The sequence below is a fragment of the Eublepharis macularius genome, chromosome 1 (genome assembly GCF_028583425.1).
Source record: "Eublepharis macularius isolate TG4126 chromosome 1, MPM_Emac_v1.0, whole genome shotgun sequence".
NCBI lineage: Eukaryota > Metazoa > Chordata > Lepidosauria > Squamata > Eublepharidae > Eublepharis > Eublepharis macularius.
This window is the reverse complement of record NC_072790.1, coordinates 44,463,180-44,486,221: the sequence shown is the minus strand read 5'-3', so window position 1 is coordinate 44,486,221 and position 23,042 is coordinate 44,463,180. Positions and strand designations below refer to the sequence as shown.

The window sequence follows — 23,042 nt, the reverse complement described above, 5'->3', positions numbered from 1 at the left end:
TATACATAGAAAAATACTCCACTGACTCAGAGTTCACACCACTGTTTCTGACAGCTTATGCCCACAATATATTTGTTCATTTTTAAGATGCCACAGGATTTTTATTTTTGCTACAATAGACCAGTGTGGCTACTCCAATGGAAACAGTAGTGGTACAGATGACAGGGCTTCTTGTATAAAGTTACTGGCGATCAAGCCTGTCTCAAACCGCTACTCTCTGAAAGCCTTGCCACTGTTTTGTGAAGACCCTGCTGACAAGTTAGGGATATGCATTTTGCAATCACTCAGGGACACTTGAAAGGATTATTGGTTCATATGGAAGGAAGTTTAGTGCAAAGTTGAATCCTTGCATTGAAAATAGATTATGGGGCTCAGGCTGGTAAATCCATACACAAAAAATGCACAATGATTGTTGACCATATTTGTGATTCTGTTAGACATATGCCCCCTACATGGTATTTATTCCCCTGTCTGCTTTTACTGGGAAACGGCAGGCATTCAATGAAACTGACTTGACTTTTGCCATTCTCATTGCAGCCTGATGGACTGATAAACTCCAGAATGCAGGAAGGAAAAGAAAAAGAGCACTAGGAAATAACCGCTATTTCAAAGTATTGCAGTCTCAGCACAGCAAGGGTCAGAAAATCCTCAAGGTGGCAGGAGTTGTTCCAAGCCATTTATCTTCATATATGTGTCCAACAATGCACAAGACAGCAATCACCATGTGTAAGTTTTTAAAGATAAACTAGTTGGATTATCATCCATTTTCTGTCTATGCGTAGATGCAGCAGCACACTATCTCTGGATGGGTAAGTGGAGGTGGGGATACAACAGTGATGGGGAGAAACTAATTCTTTATACCAACATCTGGGAGACAGTTGCAGTGGACCAAGAAATTATGAAGAGAAAGTGGGTACGTCTCCTGAAAATTGGCAAGCAGGCACTTGAGTCTGCCTCATCTGCAGGATAGCTCATGATACTGAGCATAACACTCTGCTATTTTGCAAGCTCTCAAGCAAGATTAACAGTTGCAGATAGCATCTGGGAAGAGGCAGGCAAACCAACAATGGACATAATATTACAAAGCTTTACATAGAAAGCTAAACCATCATTTGACTGCACATGATTTGAGGTTTAAAACCATGATTCAGTACGTCATCTGAACTGAGCTATGTCTTTGGCCAGGTTTGGGGGAAAGTGTCAGGTATCCGTCTTACAGTTTTTTAAAACTGAATTAAAAATATTATTTGGCAGTTGTGTTACCTGCCCATGATCACCCACCAGACCTCTTCCCTTGTAAACCTCTGGAAGTTAGCTTCAGGTGGGTGGCTGTGTTGGTCTGCAGTAGAAAAGCAATATTTAGGACCAGTGGCGCTTTAAAGACCAACTAGATTTCCAGGGTGTGAGCTTTCAAGAGTTGGAGCTTCCTTTGTCCAATAGGAGGGGTGGACAAAGGAAAGGGTCTTTATAATCCAGACAGAGTGGGGGGGGGTACTGTACACTAGAGTGTCAGGAAGCTAGCTACAGTACACGTTAAAGTTAGCTTGATACAGCCTGGGTGCAAAGTGCAGAAAATTAGTATCAGGAATGCAAGAGAAATCTGATGTCCCAATTCAATCCTGGGAGATCCACTATTCTAAATAAACTCAATTTCAGCCATCTTGCATTATAATTTTCCTTTGAAATTTCTCTGAGAACTGCTACTCTTAGGTCAGTGATTGAAATGTTCTCCTGTTGGTTTTTGAATGTTGTGATTTTTTATATCAGATTTATGTCCATTCTTTCTTTTGCAAAGGAACTGACCTGTTTACCCAATATAGAGAGTTGGATGGTAGCGCTGGTGTTGCTAGGTCCAGTGATTGTGTTGTGGGAGTGAATACTGGGGCAGAGCTACCATCTTGTTTTTCTGCAGGTCCTGAAACCAGAGATTGTGTCCATGTTGGAAAGTATGCTATTGTGAGTGAGGAGTTTTTTTTAAGATTGGGGGGCTGTCTGTGGGCAAGAAAAGATTTGCCTCCTAATCCCTGAGAGTAATATCATTGTCCAGCACAGGTTCCAGGTGTTAAACTGGTTTGAGCTGGGAGTAGTGTGTGACTACCAGAGGCATTCTGTTGTTGTTCTGTTTGGGCTTTATTGTAGCAGGTCATCCGTTGGTATCATTCTGGCTTTGTTGATCTGTTTTCTTACTACATCCAATGGGTATTGTAATTCCAGAAATCTTTGTTGTAGATCAACTCTCTGTATTGGACAAACAGGTCAGTCCCTTCATAGATCTGATATCAAAAATCACAACATTCAAAAACCGGTCAGAGAACATTTCGATTTGCCAGGACATTCCATTGCTGCCCTAAGAGCAGCAATTCTCAAAGAGAGCAACTTCAAAGGAAAGTTACAAAACTAGATTGCTGAAATTGAGTTTATTTGCAAATTTGGAACAATGGATCTCCCAGGGTTGAATCAGGACATAGGATTTTTTTCTTGCATTACATTTGCTAATTTTCTGCACTTAGTACCCAGGGTCTATCAAGCTAACCACAACATTTATTAGCTAGTTGATGAACGGAACTCTGACTCTCAAAAGCTCATACCCGGGAAATCTACTTGATCTTTAAGGTGCTACTGGGCCAACCTGGTTACCCACCTGAAGCTAGTTTCCCAACACTTTACAGTAATTTACAATACCCCTCCCACCCACCCCTGCCTAGATTATAAGGACCCCTTCCTTTTCCCATTCCTTGTATCTAATTAAAAGAGCTGTGACTCTTGAAAGCTCATACCCCAGAAATCTAGTTGGTCTTTAAGGTGCTATGGGACCTGAATCTTACTCCTCTAGAAGTTAGTATCTTTTAAAAACTGTTAATTTTGATGTTTTATTCATGCTTCTGATTTGTTATTTTATTTTGTTAAATATGATAGCTAGAAAAGCATTACACCCAGATGAAAAGCTGGCATATGAAAAAACAAAGACCTTGAGATGGAAACAATTCTCCTTACACACCAGGACATTCCCTCTCTCAGCCACTCTTAGACATTCCCAAGGCACCCTCCAAGATTTAGCAAGCCACAATAGTAAATCTACACAATAACAGAAACTGTGTTAGAGATCATGATTACACAGAAAAATAACTTAAAGACTAACTTCCTGGCTAGCTGAAAAAGGCCCAACAGAATAAAATCCAATTCTGCTTAAGATAAATTAATTAAAACTTACTCCCATTGTTTCCAACAATAAAATTGACATTGGAACCAAACTTGAATGGGCCCAGCATTGAATGGCACATGAAATTCTTCAGCTGGATACTTTCAATTATTCCAACTTCTCCTGATGCCTACATACAATACAAAGAGGGATAAGTACTCAAAAATTCAGCACTAACTTTTTGTACTCAAACTGGGAAAAGTCACAGATCATCACAACACTCAGATGATGTATATGATTTGCACTGGCATAAGCATTCAAGACAGATGGCCTAAACTTTAGAACAGTTAAAGCTACATATAGTTGCAGAAAGCTGACATATGAAAGACATAGAATGTGCAAGTGTACTTATAGCTGAGTGGCTGTATCTTTAGAACTGGCTGGCCTCACCAATTAACTTGCAAAAACATATATAATCTGCTTTGAAATTTCACATAATTTTTCATCTGGTTGATTATATATGTCATTAAAGAACAGGCACAGGTAGAAATTCAAACAAATCATTTTGATAAAGTTTTACTTTAAAACTTATTTCTACAAAACTATTTCAAAGAGAAAATGTGCAAAGAACTGGAGACGCAGCAGCTCAAGCACACACATACACGAAGTGAAAAAAATCAGAGTGAGCTGTAAACAAATTGTGTTGGCTGTGAGTAGGCAATTGGACAGTTAAAGCCTGAAGGCTTCTTCCTTCCTTTACCCTTGTCCAAAAATTATATATGTCTAGCAGAGTAAGCTTCCTTAAAAATCATGGAGACAGTGATGAAGACTTCCTAAGTATCACTGTGTGTATTATGCGCCATCAAGATGCTTCTGACTTAAGGAGATCCTATGAACTAATGACCTCCAAACTGTCCTATCATTAATAGCCTTGCTCAGGTCTTGCAAACTGAGTCTTGTTGCTACTTTCTTTATCATGTCATTCCATCTCATGTTAGGTCTTCCTCTTTTCCTACTGCCTCCAACTTTTCCTAGTATTATTGTATTTTCCAGTGAGTCATGTCTTCTCATGATGTGACCAAACAGCCTCAGTTTAGTCATTTTAGCTTGATTTGATTCAGGCTTGATTTGATCTAGAACTCACTTATTTGTCTATTTGGTCTTCCATGGTATCTGTAAAACTTTCCTTCAACACAAGACTTCAATTGAATTAATTCTATTTCTGTCAGCTTTCTTTATTTTCCAACTTCCACATTCATACATAGTAATAGGAGATACCATAGTATGAATGTTCATGATCTTGGTCTCCAGCAACACTTGCTTACAGTTAAGGATTTTTTCTAATCCTTCATGGCTGTCCTTCCAAGTCCCAATCTCCTTCTGATCTTTGGTTTGTTGTTGATGAGCCCAGGAACAGAAAATCTTTAACCATTTCCTTTTCTCCATTGTCAATCTTTCTTCAGTGGTCATTATTTTTGTCTTCTTGAGGTTCAGCCGTAATCCTACTTTGGTACTTTCTTCACTGCTTCAAGTCTTTACTATTTTCTGCCAGTCATGCGATGTCATCTGCTTATCTCCCAGCCTCCGCCAGCAACAACGACAGAGGAGGTAAGCTGCTGTGCATGCTCACACAACGATCTCTTGCTTAACGCCCCCCCCCCCGATGTATTTTTGTTGTTTTCAGATTTTACTGCAAATCTGAAGGCTTCCCCAACTTTGCAGGAACATCTGTTGTGTATCCAAGTGGTCCCGATCCATGGATTTAAGTATTTCAGTATCTGTTATCAGAGCCGCTTGGGAATTAAGATACAGTATACGATTTTAACTGCTAAGATTTCTTTAACAGCTCCAGCAGTGTAAACACAAAAAAACAGTGATCCTGGTAACAAGGGCAGACCCTTCATGCACAGGCTCTGTGTCCATGTTGTTGCAAGCTCACGTAGGCGGAGCAACATACTCAATCCCACCTCTGCTCTTACATTGTTTGTACAGAGCTTCTGAGCAAATCAACATTGATCTTCAAATGATTTCAAGACCCAATTCAGAAGTACAGGCATTATTCGGGGGTGAGGGTGGGGGTAATATTCCTGTAATAGTTATGGGCTAGAATGTAAGTGTTTTATATGTATTCCAGCAAATTTCATGCTGCTTTTGTATAAAATATTAAACTAGCAGTAGACTTCCAAATAATTAAAGCTTAAGTCACATACTCTCTCCTGTTCTGGGCTATCGGCTTATAAGTTATTTTACAAATTAAAATGGTATTTAAAAAGGAGTAAATTAGTTTCCCACATAAATATCACTATTGTTTAAACCTAATCCATCTGTTTCATTTTCATTTTAAGGATAATTCTGAAAAATGTTGTTGCTTACCAACTGTGAATGAAACCCGCTGTCATTTGTCTGCTGTGAAAAGTCTTCTTCATTGGGGTCATCATCAGAATCTTCTCTCAATTCTTTTCTACGTCTTTTGTTGGATCCCGCTGATGAGAAACTCCCCTCTTTTCTTTTAGCCATGACTACTAAAAAGATAAAGAATTCAGAACACAACCCAAAAATGGACATGATTCTGTCTTCTCTATTCCAATGCAAGAAATACAAGCACCAGGTTAACTCCCGTACTAATAGGGTTGCCAGTCCCCTGCTGGGGGCAGGGGATTCCCTGCTCACACTCTCCCCCGTCCCACTTAAATAGCCGGCAGAGGGGGATGCGTGAGCTCCCAGGCCACATCGCACGCTCCCACTTGCCACAGCAGCACGATCCAGCCCCGAATTGGGGGCAAATCAGCCCAGATTGGACCACTGCAGAGCGCAGCAGTGCTCCCGTGCACCGCAACACCCTGAGCTGGGCTGAACTGGCCTGAATCAGTAGCACTCCCACGCTACAATCCAGGCTAAATTGGCCCAGATCAGGCCAGAATCAGTCTGATTTGGGCCCCTGCAGAGCGCAGGAGCGCTCCCAGGATGGCCCATGGACCGCATGATGACATTACTTCCTGGAAGTGACATCATCCCATAGATTGGGAGTATGCGCTTAGGTGCCAGGCCTCCCACCTCTCTCCCGGGGGGGGGGGGGTGATGGGACCTGGCAACCCAACATACTAAGGTTGCCAATGGCTCTGGAGGAAAGTGGCCTGTCCTTTAATAGAGGCTTAATGTGGGGAAGTGGGAATAGAGGTAAATAATATCTCATTATGTCTTTATTAAAGGGGCAGATTTTTCTTTTCTAGGTAGCTGGCAACCATACCCACTAAAATCAAATTGCCTTTATGTGAGCAAAAGCACAACCATTTTTTTCTTGCTAGTTTGAAACACAATGCAGCTTAGTTATTTGGCCTTTGATGTATAACAATGTAAGAGAAGAGCTTAGACAGCAAGGCAGTAGCTGTAAACAAGAACTAGTTTGAGCTAGAGAGTTAGGGAGAAGGAAAGTCCATTAGGGCACAGAAAAAGGTGGGTTTTCCTCAGAAAAGAGCCTTTGTTTCAAGAAGAAGGTATAAAATACCCTACCCGCCATATTTGGGTGGGCTCCGAGTGTTTTTACTTGTTGAAAGTCTGTCCTCATTTCATAAAATATTTCATAAAATATTCTTCAAAATTCTCTAAGTCTTGGTGTAAATCATTGGACAAAGCACCAAGTCACAAACCTTGCTATTTTTGCATTTATAGTGTTTGACTCCAGCTAGACCAGTCCCACAATATTTGAAGATTATGGATAGCCTGATAAAGAATAAAAAATTATTTGGCTAGTTGCACTCCACAGTAATATTCCTGCCAGCTGTTATAGCTAAGCTGAGCTATAGCTAAGCTGAGCTTTCATTTGCTCTTTCTGTCTCCAGTTATAAAGTACCGGTATGGGCAGTGGCATGTTCCTTTGGGCACAAATTGAAGCGCCCTTGGCTTTTAACCTTAGAACAAGCTTCCTCATAGTATGGCTAGTTATTTTTTGTTTATTTGATTTAAACTGAGGGTTTCCCCCTTGTTTTATTTTCATTGCTTTTTGTAGACTGTAAGCCAGCTTTGGTTCCATCAGGAAGAAAACTAGGAATAAATATTCTGAATAAGAAATAAGGTTTATTTTTTAAAAAAAGATCATCAGATAAACAATTTATGAAAACACTTCTTTGGCTTAAGATCAATCAACAAGTATCAAGTTGCAAGCTCAAGCCTAATAAGATAAACAGAAAAAGTGAAATAATATGCAAATGCATTATTTAAATCATAGCTTTTCTTTAAAAATGTTTTAAAATGTCATTATTAACAAATTTACACGCTTTTAAGTTCAGTGAAGACAACAAGACTTACACTTTAGAAGAATGTAAATCAACTTAGAATAATACTGTCTGTGGCATTACTTAACATACTGTACAAGTTACTGCAAGTCTTTGCTGGGAAAACAAAACAGTATAATAGGTAAGAGCTGTGTGCTACAAAAGAAAAAACTAATATACAATTACCTCATGAAAGGGGAAATCTCTTATATCCTGATTAAAATATCCCACCTCATAGCTGTTTACTCAGAAGAATTATTTATATACTTCCTATGTAATGCTCTCCAACACTGATGCATAAGACACCTTACAGAAAAACATAAATATGATGTACAGCATGCACTTTATTTCAGACAATAAGGCCATACAGAATAGGGCTTCAGATGATGATCACAATAATTAGGTACATGCAGATGGGAGAAAGCAGTTCTTCAAATACCCAGACCAGCAATGGTCTCTGATGTGTCCATGGGCACCACAGTGCCCGCCAACACCTATACTGGCACTCACCAAGTATTTTTAGAAAGTGGACAGGCCCAGGTGGAACCTGAAAAGAGTGGAGTTAGGGAGGGGAGGGGCCTCAATGGGGTATAATGCCATAGAGTCCACCCTCCAAAGAAGCCATTTTCTCCAGGTGAACTGATCCCTGTGGCCTGGAGATCAGTTGTAATTCCATGAGATCTCCAGCCGCCACCTGGAGGCTGGCAATCCTATGCTGCCGCCACCACACACGCTGTGTCAGAATTTCAAAGGTGCTGCCCACAGGCTCAAAAAGGTTGGCGAACCCTTACTAGATGTTTAAAAGTCACAATCAGCATTTTGAACTGAATCCAGAAATCTGTCTGCTAATCCCTTCCATCGCCCTATTAGCCTAAGAGCGATCTCCTGGAACAGCTGACTGCGTCCAACGAGGTTTATCACAAATAAAGTGTGCTTCAGAGTGCAGCCTGGGGATGTTTCTGCTTCTTGAAAAGCTGAGCGGGCTGACATTTTTTATTTTTATTATTAAAAATAATCATCACGAAACGCCTGAAGACGGACGACAGAACCGACGAGGCAACTCAGAAAGAGCGAGAGGGCGGAAGGCGTTTCTTCTTCCCCTCAGCTCCCTCTTGGGGGTGAAAAGCCGACGACTCCCTTCCCCCTCCCAACAGGAGCCGCCGACAGAGTAACCGTTGGGAGCCGTTAGAGTTTGTACCTGTTCAAACACTCCGAATGGACAGCCTTCTCGAGAGCGCGCCCCCACCAGCGAAGAGGATCTGGGGGCGCGCACGAGGAAAGATTTTTTTTTTTACGCCATACAACTTCTTAGGAAGCAAAACCGAAAGACAATTTGGCGGCAGCTGTTGCGCGTGCGCATTCCCTGTTCGTCTTCGGGCCGTCGCCGTACACAGGGAAGAGGGACAGCCAAACCAAGCGGAGTTGTACATTCACTTCTGGGTTCGAGTCGATTTCGCCATATGCGGGGGGCCCCGAGCTGGGCGCGCAATGGGTGGACGCTAGCGGGAGGAAAGCAACGTGAGTACGACGTTCTCCGGTGTAGCGAATATAATTCCGTAAGTGCCACCCTGATGGTCCGCGGCGACCAAATAAACAGGAACCTCGTTGCCGTTTAATTTTATCATAAACTCTAGCGCACGGAAGTCTTTAAAACGGTGCTAAACTGTTTTGTAGGGTATGTATGTATGTAGTAGTTGTATGTTAGATATTGAAAATAAAAAATTATATTAAAAAAAAAAAAAAACGGTGCTAAACTCCTGTTTGCAAATTACCCTTTCAGGCGGGTCTGCAGTAGCAAGTCGAGATTTCCACCCAGCCTCTGACTCTCGAAAGCTTCCACTCTGGAAATCTCGTTGGTCTTCCAGCTGCTCCTCGACAGACATCTCGGCTCCCTTCGACTCACAGTCGGTTGGGAACCGGAAGCGTGTCCTATGCCGCTCTTTTCGAGCCCGCGTCTCTTTGGGCTCGCCGGCCAGCCGTTCGCCGCCGACGCGAAACGCCGTGGCTTGACGCATGCGCAGTTGGGCCCGCGGGATTACGAATTGTGGCGCCGAGGCACCGCTCCGGAGTTGGCCGGGAAAGGGAGGTGATGATGTGGCGCGCAGCTATTGAGTGGTTGGGATGAGGGTTAGATGGAGCCCGAGGGTTTCATCCGGGTTGCTGGCGGGGGGATCTTGATGGAGTCTCGCCTTCCTTCGTTATCAGGGAGGACAGTTTTTCCTCCTCCCAGGTGGCTGACAATAGCGTGGAATGGCCCCCAAAGGTTTCAGTAGGAAACCAGCACACTGTTGGGGTGGGGGATACAACCTTTCCAGAAGAGGCTTTATTAGCTTTTTATTTGCCTCAGAGTTTTCTTCCAAAGGACGTTCCAAGCTGGCATTCTTCACTTGCAACCTTAAATCCAATCCTACCTCCCCCTTCATTTTCTTGCAGGCGTGAAGCAGACTATAGCATGCCCAGGACTGCAGCTTTGGGCAGCCGTCTCCCTGCTCTGTTATACCAGGGCATCCTTAGCCTCACATCCCCACTCAGATGTTTTAATGTCTGTATCAATGGGCTTGAGAACATAAAAAGTCCCCAGAGGTAGGTTGGGCTGAGAGAGCCAACCCCGCGCCTTGTGGCTCAAGGTGGCTTACTGATCCTAATTAAAAATTTTACCGTTTAAACGCAACAGACTGAACCCCCAATAACCCCTTTCCCCATGATTCCCCATCAAAAGCCTGGCAAATAAAATGGCTTTGCACTGCCCACTAAAAATTGGTGTGTCCGTTACACAAAAGTGCCTGTTACACCAAAGTGGGAGCAACAAAGGAGACAATACTTAGGCTGCTGCCTTCAGAACCAGCAGAAGTTTCCAGGTTGTCTTCAAGGGCAGCCCAACAAAGAATGCGCTAGCTACAAAACCATGAATCAGCGTGACCAGATTAGCTGATCAGTATGACGTCTCTTGGCCACTACTCCAGCCTGCTTTCCAAACAGCAAGGATGGGTCCATGAGCATTCCCAAAGCTCTTCGCCTGCTCTGCAAATGCCAACTCTGCTCCATCTACAAGTGGATCCAGTCCCTCTAAAAATGAACCTCTGTGCCAGCTCATGGGCACAGCCCCCAAACTCAGTCCTTGTTTCTTTCCGGGACTTCCGGTTTGGGATTAATGGTGATCTGACGTAGCCTAGGGAGCTGGGCTATCTGAGATAGGTTCAGTTAGTCTTGAAGGTGCCGTGCAAGAAGGGAAAGTCTTAATTAGCCAAAAGGTTTATTGTTGTTATTTCTGTTTTAAATTTTATTTTATTTGGTTCCTACCCACCCTTTCTCCCCATTGAGTAACTAATACAGATTACATAGTTCTCTATTTTATCCTCACAAAACCCCTGTGAGAGTTAGGCTGAGAGTATGGGACTGGCCCAAGGTCAGGCCTAAGGTCACCCTGCAAGCTTCCATGGCAGGGTCAGGATTCGAACCCGGGTCTCCCTGAACCTAATTAACCTTCTAATCCTTACACCACATTTACTAAATGTTTTAAAACAAGAAATTCAGAGTAAAAAGAACTAAAGAGATCTGATTCAATATAGAAATTAACTTTTTGCGAAGGAATATGGAAAAGTAAACAGTAAAGAAAGATAAATGTCTGAAAGAAAAGTAGATGACTATATGCACTCTTGCTAGAGTTTACAGTGCACTGACAATGCTTTACTGGGGGTCCTTTTTGAAAAATAATATTAGCAGGAGAATCAACATTTCTGTGGATTATATTCCCCTTTACAGGCTTTTTTGTCACCATCAAAGCAGCTCTGCTTTTTCAGAATGTCTAAACATTGCAGCCCAGTCTTATGCATGCTTATTCAGAAGCAAACCCTCCATGGGACTTACTCCTGTTTAAGTTGATAGGATTGCAAATTTAAGCCTGTTTGGAAGTGTGGGCATGAGCAGTTGGTAGCAGTAGACATTGTGACTTTCCCGTTCAGTGAAATTGCTGTGAGGGTTTTGGAAACAAGGGGGAAAACCAAGTTCTCTTGGTTGGATTACTTTGAAGCACAATCCTCAACAAAATGACATTCCTCCTTTGCTTCAATGAACTAACAGTGAAATCCTAAGCAGGGTTACTTCAGTCTAAGCCCACTGACTTCAATGGACTTAAACCAGAGTAACACTGCTTGAGATTTCACTGTAAAAAGGATATATCTCAGCTTAGGACTGTTTACTATAAATAATGGCTGCAGTCCTCAAACAGTATATGGGAAGGCTGTGGAGGACTGAGCAATTGTACATGTGTCTGCTTCCAAAAAAACACGAGTGGCTGCTATACTTAAAAAGTGGCTTCACTCTTCAGCAGTGGAATTTGGTGCTGCTAATAGCATATGTGTCTCCTGTACGCAGGGCTTTTTTTCAGCAGGAACACAGTGGAATGGAGTTCTGGCACCGCTTGAAAATGGTCACATGGCTGGTGGCCCCGCCCCCTGATCTCCAGACAGGGGAGTTCAGATTGCCCTCTGCCATGTGACCATTTTCACCAAGGGCAATTTAAACTTTAAAAAACTCTCCCCTTGTTCCAGCTGACCCAAAGTGACATCTTTGTGCGGTCCTGAGTTCCATCACCTCTTTTCCCAGAAAAAAGCCCTGGCTGTACGTATATGCGTTTCTTTCCCAAGTAATGTGCTGTCACTTTGATCATGTAGGCAGATTGTACTATAGCCTATTCATAGTGAGAAAGTTCATACTCAGAGATTAAGAATAAATGCTCTGAAAATGGGGGAATCTCAAGGGTCAGTTAAGTGAGCTAGTGAACTGAGTTTGTGCTTTGACTTGGTCTGTGCTGTTGTCAAAGACAACCAGTGTGGTGTGGCTGTTAGATTGACAGATTAGGAATTAGGAGAACTAGATTTTAATCCCAGCTCTCCCATGGAAGCTTGCTGGGTGACCTTGGGCCAGTCACACATTCTCAGCCTTAACCTATCTCATAGGATTATTGTGAGGATAAACCAAAGGTGAAGAGGACAATGTAAGTCATTTTGGGTCCACGTTAGGTTAGAAAGGTGGGGTATGAAGTAAATAAATTTGGCAGCCTCCTAGAAATGTAAGTTATATAAATTACTGGAGTTGTTTGTGTCAAAAAAGCAGGGCAAAAAAATCTCTTCCAAGACTACCACTTGAAGAACACTTTTTTTGAAACTTAGTATTATGATGCCATTTGCAGCAGGATGGGTGCTGTGAATAGCACAGAGAAGAGAACTGGAGCTGAGAAATATAACACTTCAAACAGGACAAAGATGTTGTTCTATGTTGTAGCCTTTGATAGTCCTGTTAACTCATGAGATAAAAGAAACTTTGCACTTACCTGGAAGTACTACATTCCCAGGCATTTGTGTTTGATTTTAAATAAGTGGACCTTATTGGTCTCACAATAAATCATCCCCAGCAGCAAACTACCACTATCACAAAATACCCTTTTGTGTAGTTAATAAAAGAATTCCATGGTTTTAACAAACACCTGGCTCTAGGCTGGAGAGTAATAGAGAATGAACCTGGAAAAATTCTTCTGTAGTAAAAATTAGGTTTAATACGTTGTAATCCGCCCTGAGCCCTTCGTGGGGAGGGCAGAATAGAAATCCAAAGAAAATAAAGTGTGGTGGTTTACTTCAGGTAGATATAGTACAATACATTTATTGTAATTGTATTTATATGCATGTAATTATATTTGTATTCATGCATTTTTTTGTCTTTTTCATGAAAGGTTTTGGATTGTGAAGGCCTGTGGCCATATACAATAAACTATCTATCTGTTAGGTAGCTACCTGTTTTTTTCACATTCCTCTCCAGTCCTGATCCCATTGCTTAAAACCATGCCAAGTTCTCACTGTACAAAATTCTTCCCTGAAATCCAAAAAGGACACAGCATAGCTTACTTATACTGTTAACTTTAATGATGCCTGCTGGCTAATTTCATTTCACGTGTTGCTCACCACATTTATTTGCTCTTGTGGGAGAAGGGAAAGACTAGGGACGCAGTTATAAGCAGCTCTTCTTGGAAGTAAACCCTGTGTTATTCAACAGGGCTTATTCTGAGCATTAGGATTGCAGCCTAAGCGTTTATAGATATAAACACATGCATGCATATGTGGTTTCTAGGGGGCTGTTAAAATGTTACCAGACCTCCCTCCAAAAGAGAGATTGACAGGCTTTCGTGATCCTTCTTCCCACTTCGATTCTTTGTTTTATAAAATAATTTCCAGGATTAGGAAATTCCCATGTATACAGAAGTATAACTACAGAATTAAGAATTCATTTTTAATTAGCATTAAGGAATTAAGAATTATAACCAACCAATTGTAAGCCAGTTGCAGCTTGTCGTTTACTCGAAAAGTAGCAGTGTGCAAATGGGATGTTGACAGAAGTTCTGTTTTAATATCCCATTAAGACCAGAATGCTGTCCCTGTTTAAAGGCCATCCAGTTTAGCAAGTGACTCTGAAACAAACATGGACAGGATTGCACCATTAAGAGTCCTACTTCAGATGTTCAGAATCACTGCTTTTGGTGTAATGTCTTAAACTTGGGTTCTTTTGAATGCACAGAAAGTATCTGAATTGATGCCTTGCTGCAGGTAGCCTGCAGCCCTATGTCACCACATTGACTTATACTATTATTTTCTATGCTGATTTTTCTGGACAGGAGCTAGGTTAGGGTCCACTCGTAGATGACCTAGTGACTTGTGGGATTCTTGCAAAGAATGCTGGACTATGTGAAGCTCAATCTGATCAGTAAGGCACTTACATTTTTATGCAAAAGTGCATGCTTAGGATCACATATTAGCTATGCCTTAGTTATTAAGAGATGAGTGCACTCACTTGTTTTGTAAATTTTACATTCATTGGTGATCCAGGAGAAGCCAGTTTAAACAAAGAAAAATTAGACCACAGAACACCTGCTTTATCTTTCCTCCTTTGTGCATGTTGTATGCATCAAAATCCATTAGGTGGCACTGTTACCATTTTTTTTTGGTAAGAATTATTTTTTTTAGCGGTTTCTTTTTCCCTGTTCCTCACTGGACCTGATTTCAGTATGGTTGTTTCGCGGATGTTTCCATATTACAATTTTTAATTAATTTGTTTATATTTTTTATGCAAAAGACATTTTGTTCCAGCTACCTGGCATGTACTGATCTGCCTGCTTTTCTAATGACCAAGTCAGGACCCAAGGCAGATGGCAGTAAAATAAAACACAGTGGTATGAAATCATATAATCACCACCAAGCTGAAGATGAGGGTACAGGTAAAGGTAGCTTGGCTGATAGGTGGGAAGGAGAAAAGGAAGCAAGAGAAGGGAGGAGCAATGGGTTCTTTCTGGAAAGAGGAAAATAAGATGCCCCTGCAAGTCTCCCCCCCCCCCTTCACTTTGCTTTCACTACATTGTTACCTACCTACGTTATCCTATCTTTTGGTATTATTAACACATCATGCCTAATACTTAGGCTTTGTTTTCAGATTTCTGTATCCAAGTCCTAAATTATAATTTGGCTTACTGGATGTCTTATTCTATTGACTGCACTGACTTACATTATGTAATCCACCTTGATTTTCACTGAGAAAGATGTACTACAGATAATAGAAACAATGAATAAATTTTTACCTCTTGAGAGTTTGAAACAATCTAGTGCCGTCTGAGCCATTCTGTATCCTCCTTCTACATAAAGTTATCTTGGGTCTTTAGTACAAGCCTACTTGGCTCAATATTGCATTTCTCGTCAGAGCCATTTTCTCCCTTTATAACTGATATGAAACAAGCCTGCTCTCGTACAGTGGCCAACAATATTGAGTTTCCTTATGGACCTCTTTGCAAATTTTGCTTACTGTCATTTATAATAATCCCAAGAAGCGTCAGAGTTTCCGCCTGTTCCAGCTGTCTGGCACACACATTTATGAACACAGGTTCTTTGAGAGCCAGTGTAGTGTCCCACTGGAAATGTCAGACTTGGATCAGGTTCAAATCCCCTCTTGACCCTGAAGTTCATTGGTCAGTCACTTCTTTCTGCCTTACCTACCTCACAGGGTTGCTGTGACAAATAATGGATGAGTAATAAACTATGTAGGCTTTCCTGTTGGCAGGATAAAAAATGTTATATAGTGTGCATAATCTACATTGTTCTGTGTACATGTAATATATGAATTGCCTTTAGAATGTAAATCAAACTTGTAAGTCTCCAAGTATAAATATTTAATATGGCAGTATAATGTCAACTTTTGTAAGATTGGAAGACACGATGTTAATTTTTGAAACATTAGTATGCCAAACCATGCTACAAGATCATTTTCTAGGAACACTTTTAAGTAACTTTTAAATTTCTTCCAATTCCATCATTTCTAACATTTTGCAAACAAGTATAAAATTGGGCATTTAAAAAAAAATTCTATCTGACCTTTGTAAGTTGTAATGAAGAAGAATAAGGACTAGATAATTAATTTCTTCTGCTTCGTGGAGGATGGGCGTTTAGAACTGGAGTATGCACAGAAGGAAGGGACCCCAGTAAATCAGGCTACTGGTAAATAGGCTGTTATAAGAGAGTGGGAGGTGAGAAGAAGAACAAGGGGGAGAGGGGAGCATCAAAGGAAAAAAGGTGAGAGAAGTGGGAAAGTGCCAGAAAGGAAAATCAGCAATGGAAAGAACTATTTCAATTGGGGGCAGCCAGAAATCACCAGGCAGAGAATTAGATGCCAATTTAACTGTGCATCTTGTTCATTCAATTCCCCCCCCCCCAATGGCGACCCAAAGTAGCTTACGTGATCATTCTCCCTCCCTTTAATCCTCACCCCAATCAATGAGGTATGTTAAGCTGAGTGTGTGTGACTGGCTCACGGTCACCCAGCAAGCTTCCATGGCAGAGCAGGGACTCAAACCTGGATCATAGTCCAACACTTTTTAACTACTGGACAGTGCTGGCATTTTATGTCTTTTGAACTGGCACTGCAAACTTAAATATAAATTAAGAAATCTTGTTTCATAGAGAAATTCTGTAAGGGAAGGTGACAAGATTTCCATCACATAATATCACTCGTTAAGATTTATGACTGGATTGCTAAAATGACATTTAGACTGCCTTTCATTTGCTGTTGTCACTAAAGCTAAAATCTGAATCCATGCCTTTGAACATAATCAGGATTTTCCTAGGAAAGTTTTTTAGGGCTTTTAACCTATAAAAAATGTCTTATAATTATATACTTACAAATGTTGATTTCTCTTGTTTGTTACAATTTCAGTTCCATCAGCCGACCCTCCACTATATTCCTGTTGGCCCTTACAGCAGCTGTCCTTGTACTGACTGAATAGTTGGGACAATGGGAGTCACTAGTCTGTGGCAGATCCTGGAACCTGTAAAAGAACATGTCCCCCTCAGCCACCTTAAAGGAAAGACACTAGCTGTTGATTTAAGCCTCTGGGTGTGTGAAGCACAGAATGTTAAAAAGATGGTTGGCATAGTCACAAAGCCTCACCTCAGGTGGGTATGACAGTACCTTTGTATGTGATTATAAAGTATTGGAATTTCCCAAAACGCAAGGGCTTGGGTCCAAAGTTCCATAAGCAGAGCAAAGTTTCTGTACCTGGACTTTCTTGCCTCTCTTTCACTGCAACTCAGTCAATGCGGGGGATGAAGTGGGGGTCTGTAGTGGGAAGAAAGAATAGCAAAAAACTGTCCCCTCTTCCACAAGTAGTAGTGTCATTACATTGGTGAAGAAAGGAAGCCGTGAATACTTACTAAGTATCCCCTTAGATAACAATAAAGATAAGCCTTTTAACAATTGCTGGGTATTTTACTGATAACAGTGTACATCTTTAACACTTCTGTTATAGCTCATACAAATGTAACTATACTTCCAAGGTAACTCTGTACTACTAAGAGGGTCAATTCTTAAAGTTCTTCGTATTAAGCAGACCATCTCATACAGGATACATATCAATGAACCGACAAAGTGCTAGCGCTAAAGTGTTAATCCCAAAAGGGAGAACATATTGCACAAGAAATTCATAAAGTGCCAGTGCGTAAACAGCACCCTTCATCTGTAGGTATCCTTAAGCCAATTTTTTTTGTCAGATTTATCTTCAACTTTCAAAGTTCATAAGCACTATATCCCAATAGTAGCAGAGAGTCTTGACCCAAAGATTCTTTTGGAGTGGCTGTGATTAATTCTGTAACCTCTAACGGGTTGTCTAGATACTTAATACCCCGTTTCAACGTAAATCTTTTTCAAAGAGTCACAGACACTGCAAAGATACAATGTAATGCAGACACAATAACAATGTAACCCCATTCTATAAAATTCATAGTAACAGCATTTAAAACATACAAGGTTTACTTATGAAAATCCTCAAGATCTTTCAAACTTACAGAAGTGGTTATTTCCTTATTCAGAATCACATTGTGTGCCCGGAACGGTGAGTGAACCTTTTGACTAATTATATTTTTATAGGCTCCATCAAGCCAGGATTTGAAGCAGATACTACTATTTGTGTAAATTGTGTTTTGTTGATGTACAAATGCAGGCATCCTGGCTTTTTCCCTAGCAGCACTCTCCCAGGATACAGAAGCGGAAGCAGACCAAGATTTGAGCCATCATCTGTGTTTGAATCCTAGTGTCACAAAACCATCTATAATTAAAATAAATCATGGTTTCAGGGGACATCTGAACTGAATCAATGAATTTGCTGCAGTTAATAGTTTTGAAAAGAATTACCCTTTTTGGTGGGAGTGGGAATAACTGAATCTATCTATTCACTGAAGCTTGTGTGGGTTGAGAAATGAGGGGATGTTGCTATGAAATTACCACAAAATGTCATATGGCCCAAATGCTGCACTGAGCTGACAATAACTTTGGGTTTCTGAGTACATTTGTCATACTACAAATAAAATAGAATTTAGAAAAGTAGATGAGCTAGCCTAGATAGACCTTTTTATTATGTGTATGTGTTCTTCCCTTTCATTAAAAAAATCAAATATATCTGTTTTGTAGCTAATAGTGGGATCACCATAAAATTCACACAGGTTCCCAACTTCTACAAAAATGTCTTTCTTGTTATTGCAGGAATCTTTTTTTCCGAGTGTCTTCATTAACATTAATGGGGATCCGTCTGGTATTTGTGATGGAAGGAGATGCTCCAAAGCTGAAAGCAGATACAATGAGTAAAAGGTCAGAGATTCGCTTTGGGCCCTCCAACAAATCTGGGACTGCAAGAACAGGGAGATCTCATTTTAAATCTTTCTTGAAAGAGGCAAGTTTATCTGGTTGGTTGGTCTTGTTTTCTGTGTTGGATATAACATTTTATAACATTTATATGCTGCCTTTCTCCCCACATAGGGTCCCCAATGTTGGTTGGTTCACTGGATGTTGCTGACATTTGGCTAAAGATGATATATTTTTGGACTAAGTTTTTCAAGGTTTTCTGAGACTTTGGGGAGCCACAAGAGCCAGTTTGAAGCAAAGCGCGGTCTCCTTTTTCTCATGTCTAGATCATGGCTTGTATTTTGGAAGCATTCCAAGCACAAAATCATTTACACCTCACTTTTTTCTCAGTATGCAGTTGCTGTCTCCAGTTGGAAGACTGTGAACTGGAAGGCTGTCAAGATCTTATCTCATTTCAGACTTTTTGGCATAGCTGCTAGATGCCCAAGCATGTGTATGTATGTTTCAGGGCAACACCATTCTCTATAGATTACACCTGCTTGGAAATGTACCAGTCACAATTGCCATTAATCTTGAACAGTTTCTTTCAAGGCCTGCCTCATTTCATGAGAGGCAGTGGCAATTAACATGGGCAAAATGGTTAACAAATGGTATAGTTAGTTCTTGGGGTTTTCTAGTGGGAATTTTAGACTTTTATTATTGGTTCATCTCTGCAGGCACCATGTTCAGTGTGCAGGATGTACCTAGCATTGATTTTATGATATCAGTACTCTTTGTTAGTTTCTGGCATTGTGGTTGTGTATATAGTGTGCTTGAAGACAAACTGTATTATGGAATAATGGCCCATGTCACAACACAGGTTTTGCAAATCAGAGCACAGGTAAATTTTAGCAATTCGTGGAAGTTCATATGACTGTTTGGAAGCAGTAGGTATTATCTTGGAGGGGAAAGTACTCATAATTGAAATCTGGTGGGGTCCACTCTTGGGATTTTTGTTTCTTTAGAGCCTGGAGATGCTGGAGTGCTTAGGCATCCCGTGGGTCCAAGCAGCTGGTGAAGCAGAGGCCATGTGTGCCTATCTGAATGCAAAAGGCTATGTGGATGGCTGCATCACAAATGATGGAGATGCCTTCCTGTATGGAGCTCAAACAGTCTACCGGAATTTTACCATGAACATAAAGGTAACCTAATGGTGATATGTTGGCACAGGTGTGCTCCTTTCAGATAGCTTTAAGTGATGGTGGCTGCTCTGAACAGTTATCCTGCTGCTGTATCTTTGTCCAGAAAGTGCCTTTGCTCTGTTCCTTGTCTTTGATCTGTAAGGCCATGTCTGCTTGGCGGAAGCCAGCATGGCGTAGTGCCTAGAGTGTTGGACTACAATCTGGGGAAACCTGATTTTGAATCTCTGCTCTGCCATGGAAGCTGAGCCAGTCACTCTCTCTTAGCATAACCTTTCTCACAAGATGGGTAGCCGTGTTAGTCTGTCTGTAGCAGTAGAAAAGAGCAAGAGTCCAGTAGCACCTATAAGACTAACAAAATTTGTGGCAGGATATGAGCTTTCATGAGTTGCAGCTCACTTCTTCAGATAAACCAGTGACAAATTTTGTTAGTCTTATGGGTGCTACTGGACTCTTGCTCTTTTCTATCTCACAAAGTTCTTGATGTGAGAAAATAGTGGAGGGGACAAGAGTGTTGTAAGCCCCTTTGGGTCCCCATTGGGTAGAAAAGGAGAGCATAAATACAAAAAAGTTGGTCAGACAGAAGGGGTTGTGCTTCAGATCAGAAGCTTAACTGTGCTTAGTGTAATATCTGGATTGACAAAGCATGCTCATAGCTGTTGCTCTGACAGAGGTCAGTATGGGTTAGAACCAGCCAGCTCTTTTGCTCAGTCTTTATTACAGCCTCCAACCCATATTGTTTTTATCCATTCAGGTTCCTTGATCCCCAAGATAAACTTTGCAGTGGTCCTATTTATTTAACTAGTGAAAAAGCTGGTTGGCTCTAACCCTATAGATACAAATTGGAGTGTTATGGCTCAGTTCAAATATAATGGTGCCAAACTGTAGTTGGTGTTTCATGAAGGACAGATCTGTAGCTGCTAGCCATGGTGACTAAAGGGAATCTCCACATTCAGAGGCAGTAAACCTCTGAATATCAGTGTCAAGAGGCAACATCTGGGGAAGGCCATGGCCTCTGTGCCCCGCTGTTGGCCCTTGAGAGAAACTGGTTGGCCACTGTGTGAGATAGAAAAGTGAGCTAGATGGATCAGTTATGTTCTTATGCGTGAGCAGCTGTTCACAAAACACTGCCACAGATACAGGTAGTAAAAGAAACCCTGTCTGAAGTCATAGGCATTTTAATCTAAAATAAACACTGGATTGAATGTCAGTTTATAAAATAGTGAAAGCATTAAGTTAATTTTTTTAAAAACTTACACTTTAGCTTGTATAGAGGCTCTGGGCAATTTTAAGTCAATATGCTATTTGGCTATAGAAACCAGTTAGTGGGCACTATTATTAAGGGTGCAGTTTGAATAATAAATGGATTTTTGTTCATTTAAATCAATGAGCTAAATTATTCCTTTGTTCTTCTGGAGTGATTCAACAGCACACACCCTTCTAAGTTCATTGAAGTCAATGGGCTTAGAGAGGTGTTACTTTGTTTAGGATTGCACTATAAATCACCTTTTTGCAATTTGTATGGCAGTTGGTTCTTTGTTATGCTATAATCTTTTCTTGCTTTATCTAAATTATCTTGTAAGAGTGTGTGAACAGTTCTTCATTTGCCAAGTAGGTTTTAGGAGATCCGGTGCTTTCTTTTTCCCTGCCTAACCCTTTTTCTTTTCTTTATAAAAACTTTTAAATAGCTTTGAAAAAAGTATATTTAAATATTTTTATGTGATGTTCCTTCAACACCATTTGGAAGAATGTGCTATGTTAACATGCTGTGTTAACTTGTTTACTTTAAGCATGTTATTGCCTCTTGTTCCCATTTCATGGATGGTTAATAGAGGGTGGGAAACAGTGCCCATCCCTTGTGAAGGGAGTCTGGCTGAGCAGGGAGTTGAAAGAGAGCCTGGGTTCAAAAGTCTATCTGGTGGGTCACAGTGGGATTCATAATTAAATCCCTGTAATGTAGACTCCATAACACAGAAGATGAAATGAAATGTCACAGCTTCTAGCTCTCTCAGCCCCACCCACCTCACAAGGTGTTTTGTTGTGGGGATAATAATAACATACTTTGTAAACCGCTCTGAGTGGGTGTTAAGTCATCCTGAAGGGCGGTATATAAATTGAATGTTGTTGTTGTTGAAAAGCTAGTGTCAGCTTTTCTACCCCTCTCAAAGTGAAAATACAGTAATCTATGAAAGATAAGGTGAAGCCCCACATTCACTCTCCATAGACTTATATACCTTAAAACAGCAATATAAAATATTAATTAAAAAGAAAAAGTGAGAGGCACTAAAATCAGCCTTGCTCCAACTTAACCAGGACGCTAAACTTAAAGATGCCTGTCTCCTTTGGAAAATAGTTTCTGGAAGTATTCCATACGAAAGGGGGATCCCACATTTCATACAGATGGAATCTTTTAGGGTAAGATGGTACCTCAGCTTATGTTATGTATGGATCACAGGTTTGTTTATAGAATGACTATCTTAAGTTGGAAACTATTCAGTCAACATTTTTAAGATCCTTATTTTGAGTACCTCAATGTGTCCCTAATGCTATGCTTAGACTAGAGGCAGGTCTGGTAACATTAGAATCACAGGTTTGGTTGCAAGTTGTATGTTTTCTGGTTGAGGTTAAACTCTGCCCCCCCCCTGCCCCGATTAACTTCTTTAATTTTTGTAGATAGTTTTTGAGCAAGGTGGAGGGAAGTAATAGAGGACAAACCCCAACTTCTAGGTTTCTCTAGTACAGCTCTTTTACATCTGGGCTATCAAGGAACCAAAACAATAATTAAATAGAGACTATGGGATATTTTTTTCCAATTGGACGGATCTTGAGTTCATCTTGTCCCAGCAGTCGGGGATTACAACCAAAACTTTGTTTCCCGAACACTGTAGAGCTTTTACCCTTGCTAGACTTAATATCCTTCCATCTGCTTTTCTGGATGGGAGATAAGCTCGCATTCCATATGAGAAACGTCTCTGTCCATGCCACTCTGGTATGGTAGAAACAATTGAGCATGTCCTCTTATACTGTCAGTTTTTCCAGAGCATTGAGAATGTATATATTACTCCACTTATGCACAATTATCCTGGTAGATCAAATCAGTTTTATATTTCACTCGTTTGTGGTGATCGTTATAATGAAATATCTTTTAAAGTAGCTATAATGAAATCTCTTTTAAAGTAGTTAGATTTTGTGCCCTGGCATGCTTAATTAGGCAGAAGAACATGGCTTTGCTTTAGCAAATTTTAATTAAGAGCTGTATTTTATGCTTAGTATATTTTATTTATTTAT

At 40.8% G+C, this 23,042-nt stretch overlaps 2 protein-coding genes across 3 annotated transcripts in view; one reads left to right on the top strand and one right to left on the bottom strand.

Moving 5' to 3' along the window:
• Positions 1–8,777, bottom strand: part of SMC6 (structural maintenance of chromosomes 6) — a 69,037-nt gene extending 60,260 nt beyond the window's left edge. Inside the window, exons 1-3 of one of the 2 annotated variants that reach the window (XM_054975619.1) lie at positions 8,609–8,777; positions 5,513–5,661; positions 3,212–3,329 (exon numbers count right to left, since the gene is read on the bottom strand). In XM_054975619.1, coding sequence (XP_054831594.1) covers positions 3,212–3,329; positions 5,513–5,656 — 262 coding nt within the window. In that variant the 5' untranslated portion in view covers positions 5,657–5,661; positions 8,609–8,777. The remainder of the gene's footprint in view (positions 1–3,211; positions 3,330–5,512; positions 5,662–8,608) is intronic. The other variant, XM_054975626.1, reaches the window with a different exon arrangement.
• Positions 8,778–9,440: 663 nt separating this feature from the next.
• GEN1 (GEN1 Holliday junction 5' flap endonuclease) overlaps positions 9,441–23,042 on the top strand; it is a 33,645-nt gene continuing 20,043 nt past the window's right edge. Inside the window, exons 1-4 of the mRNA XM_054984212.1 lie at positions 9,441–9,496; positions 16,657–16,895; positions 18,478–18,681; positions 19,583–19,757. Coding sequence (XP_054840187.1) covers positions 16,735–16,895; positions 18,478–18,681; positions 19,583–19,757 — 540 coding nt within the window. The 5' untranslated portion in view covers positions 9,441–9,496; positions 16,657–16,734. The remainder of the gene's footprint in view (positions 9,497–16,656; positions 16,896–18,477; positions 18,682–19,582; positions 19,758–23,042) is intronic.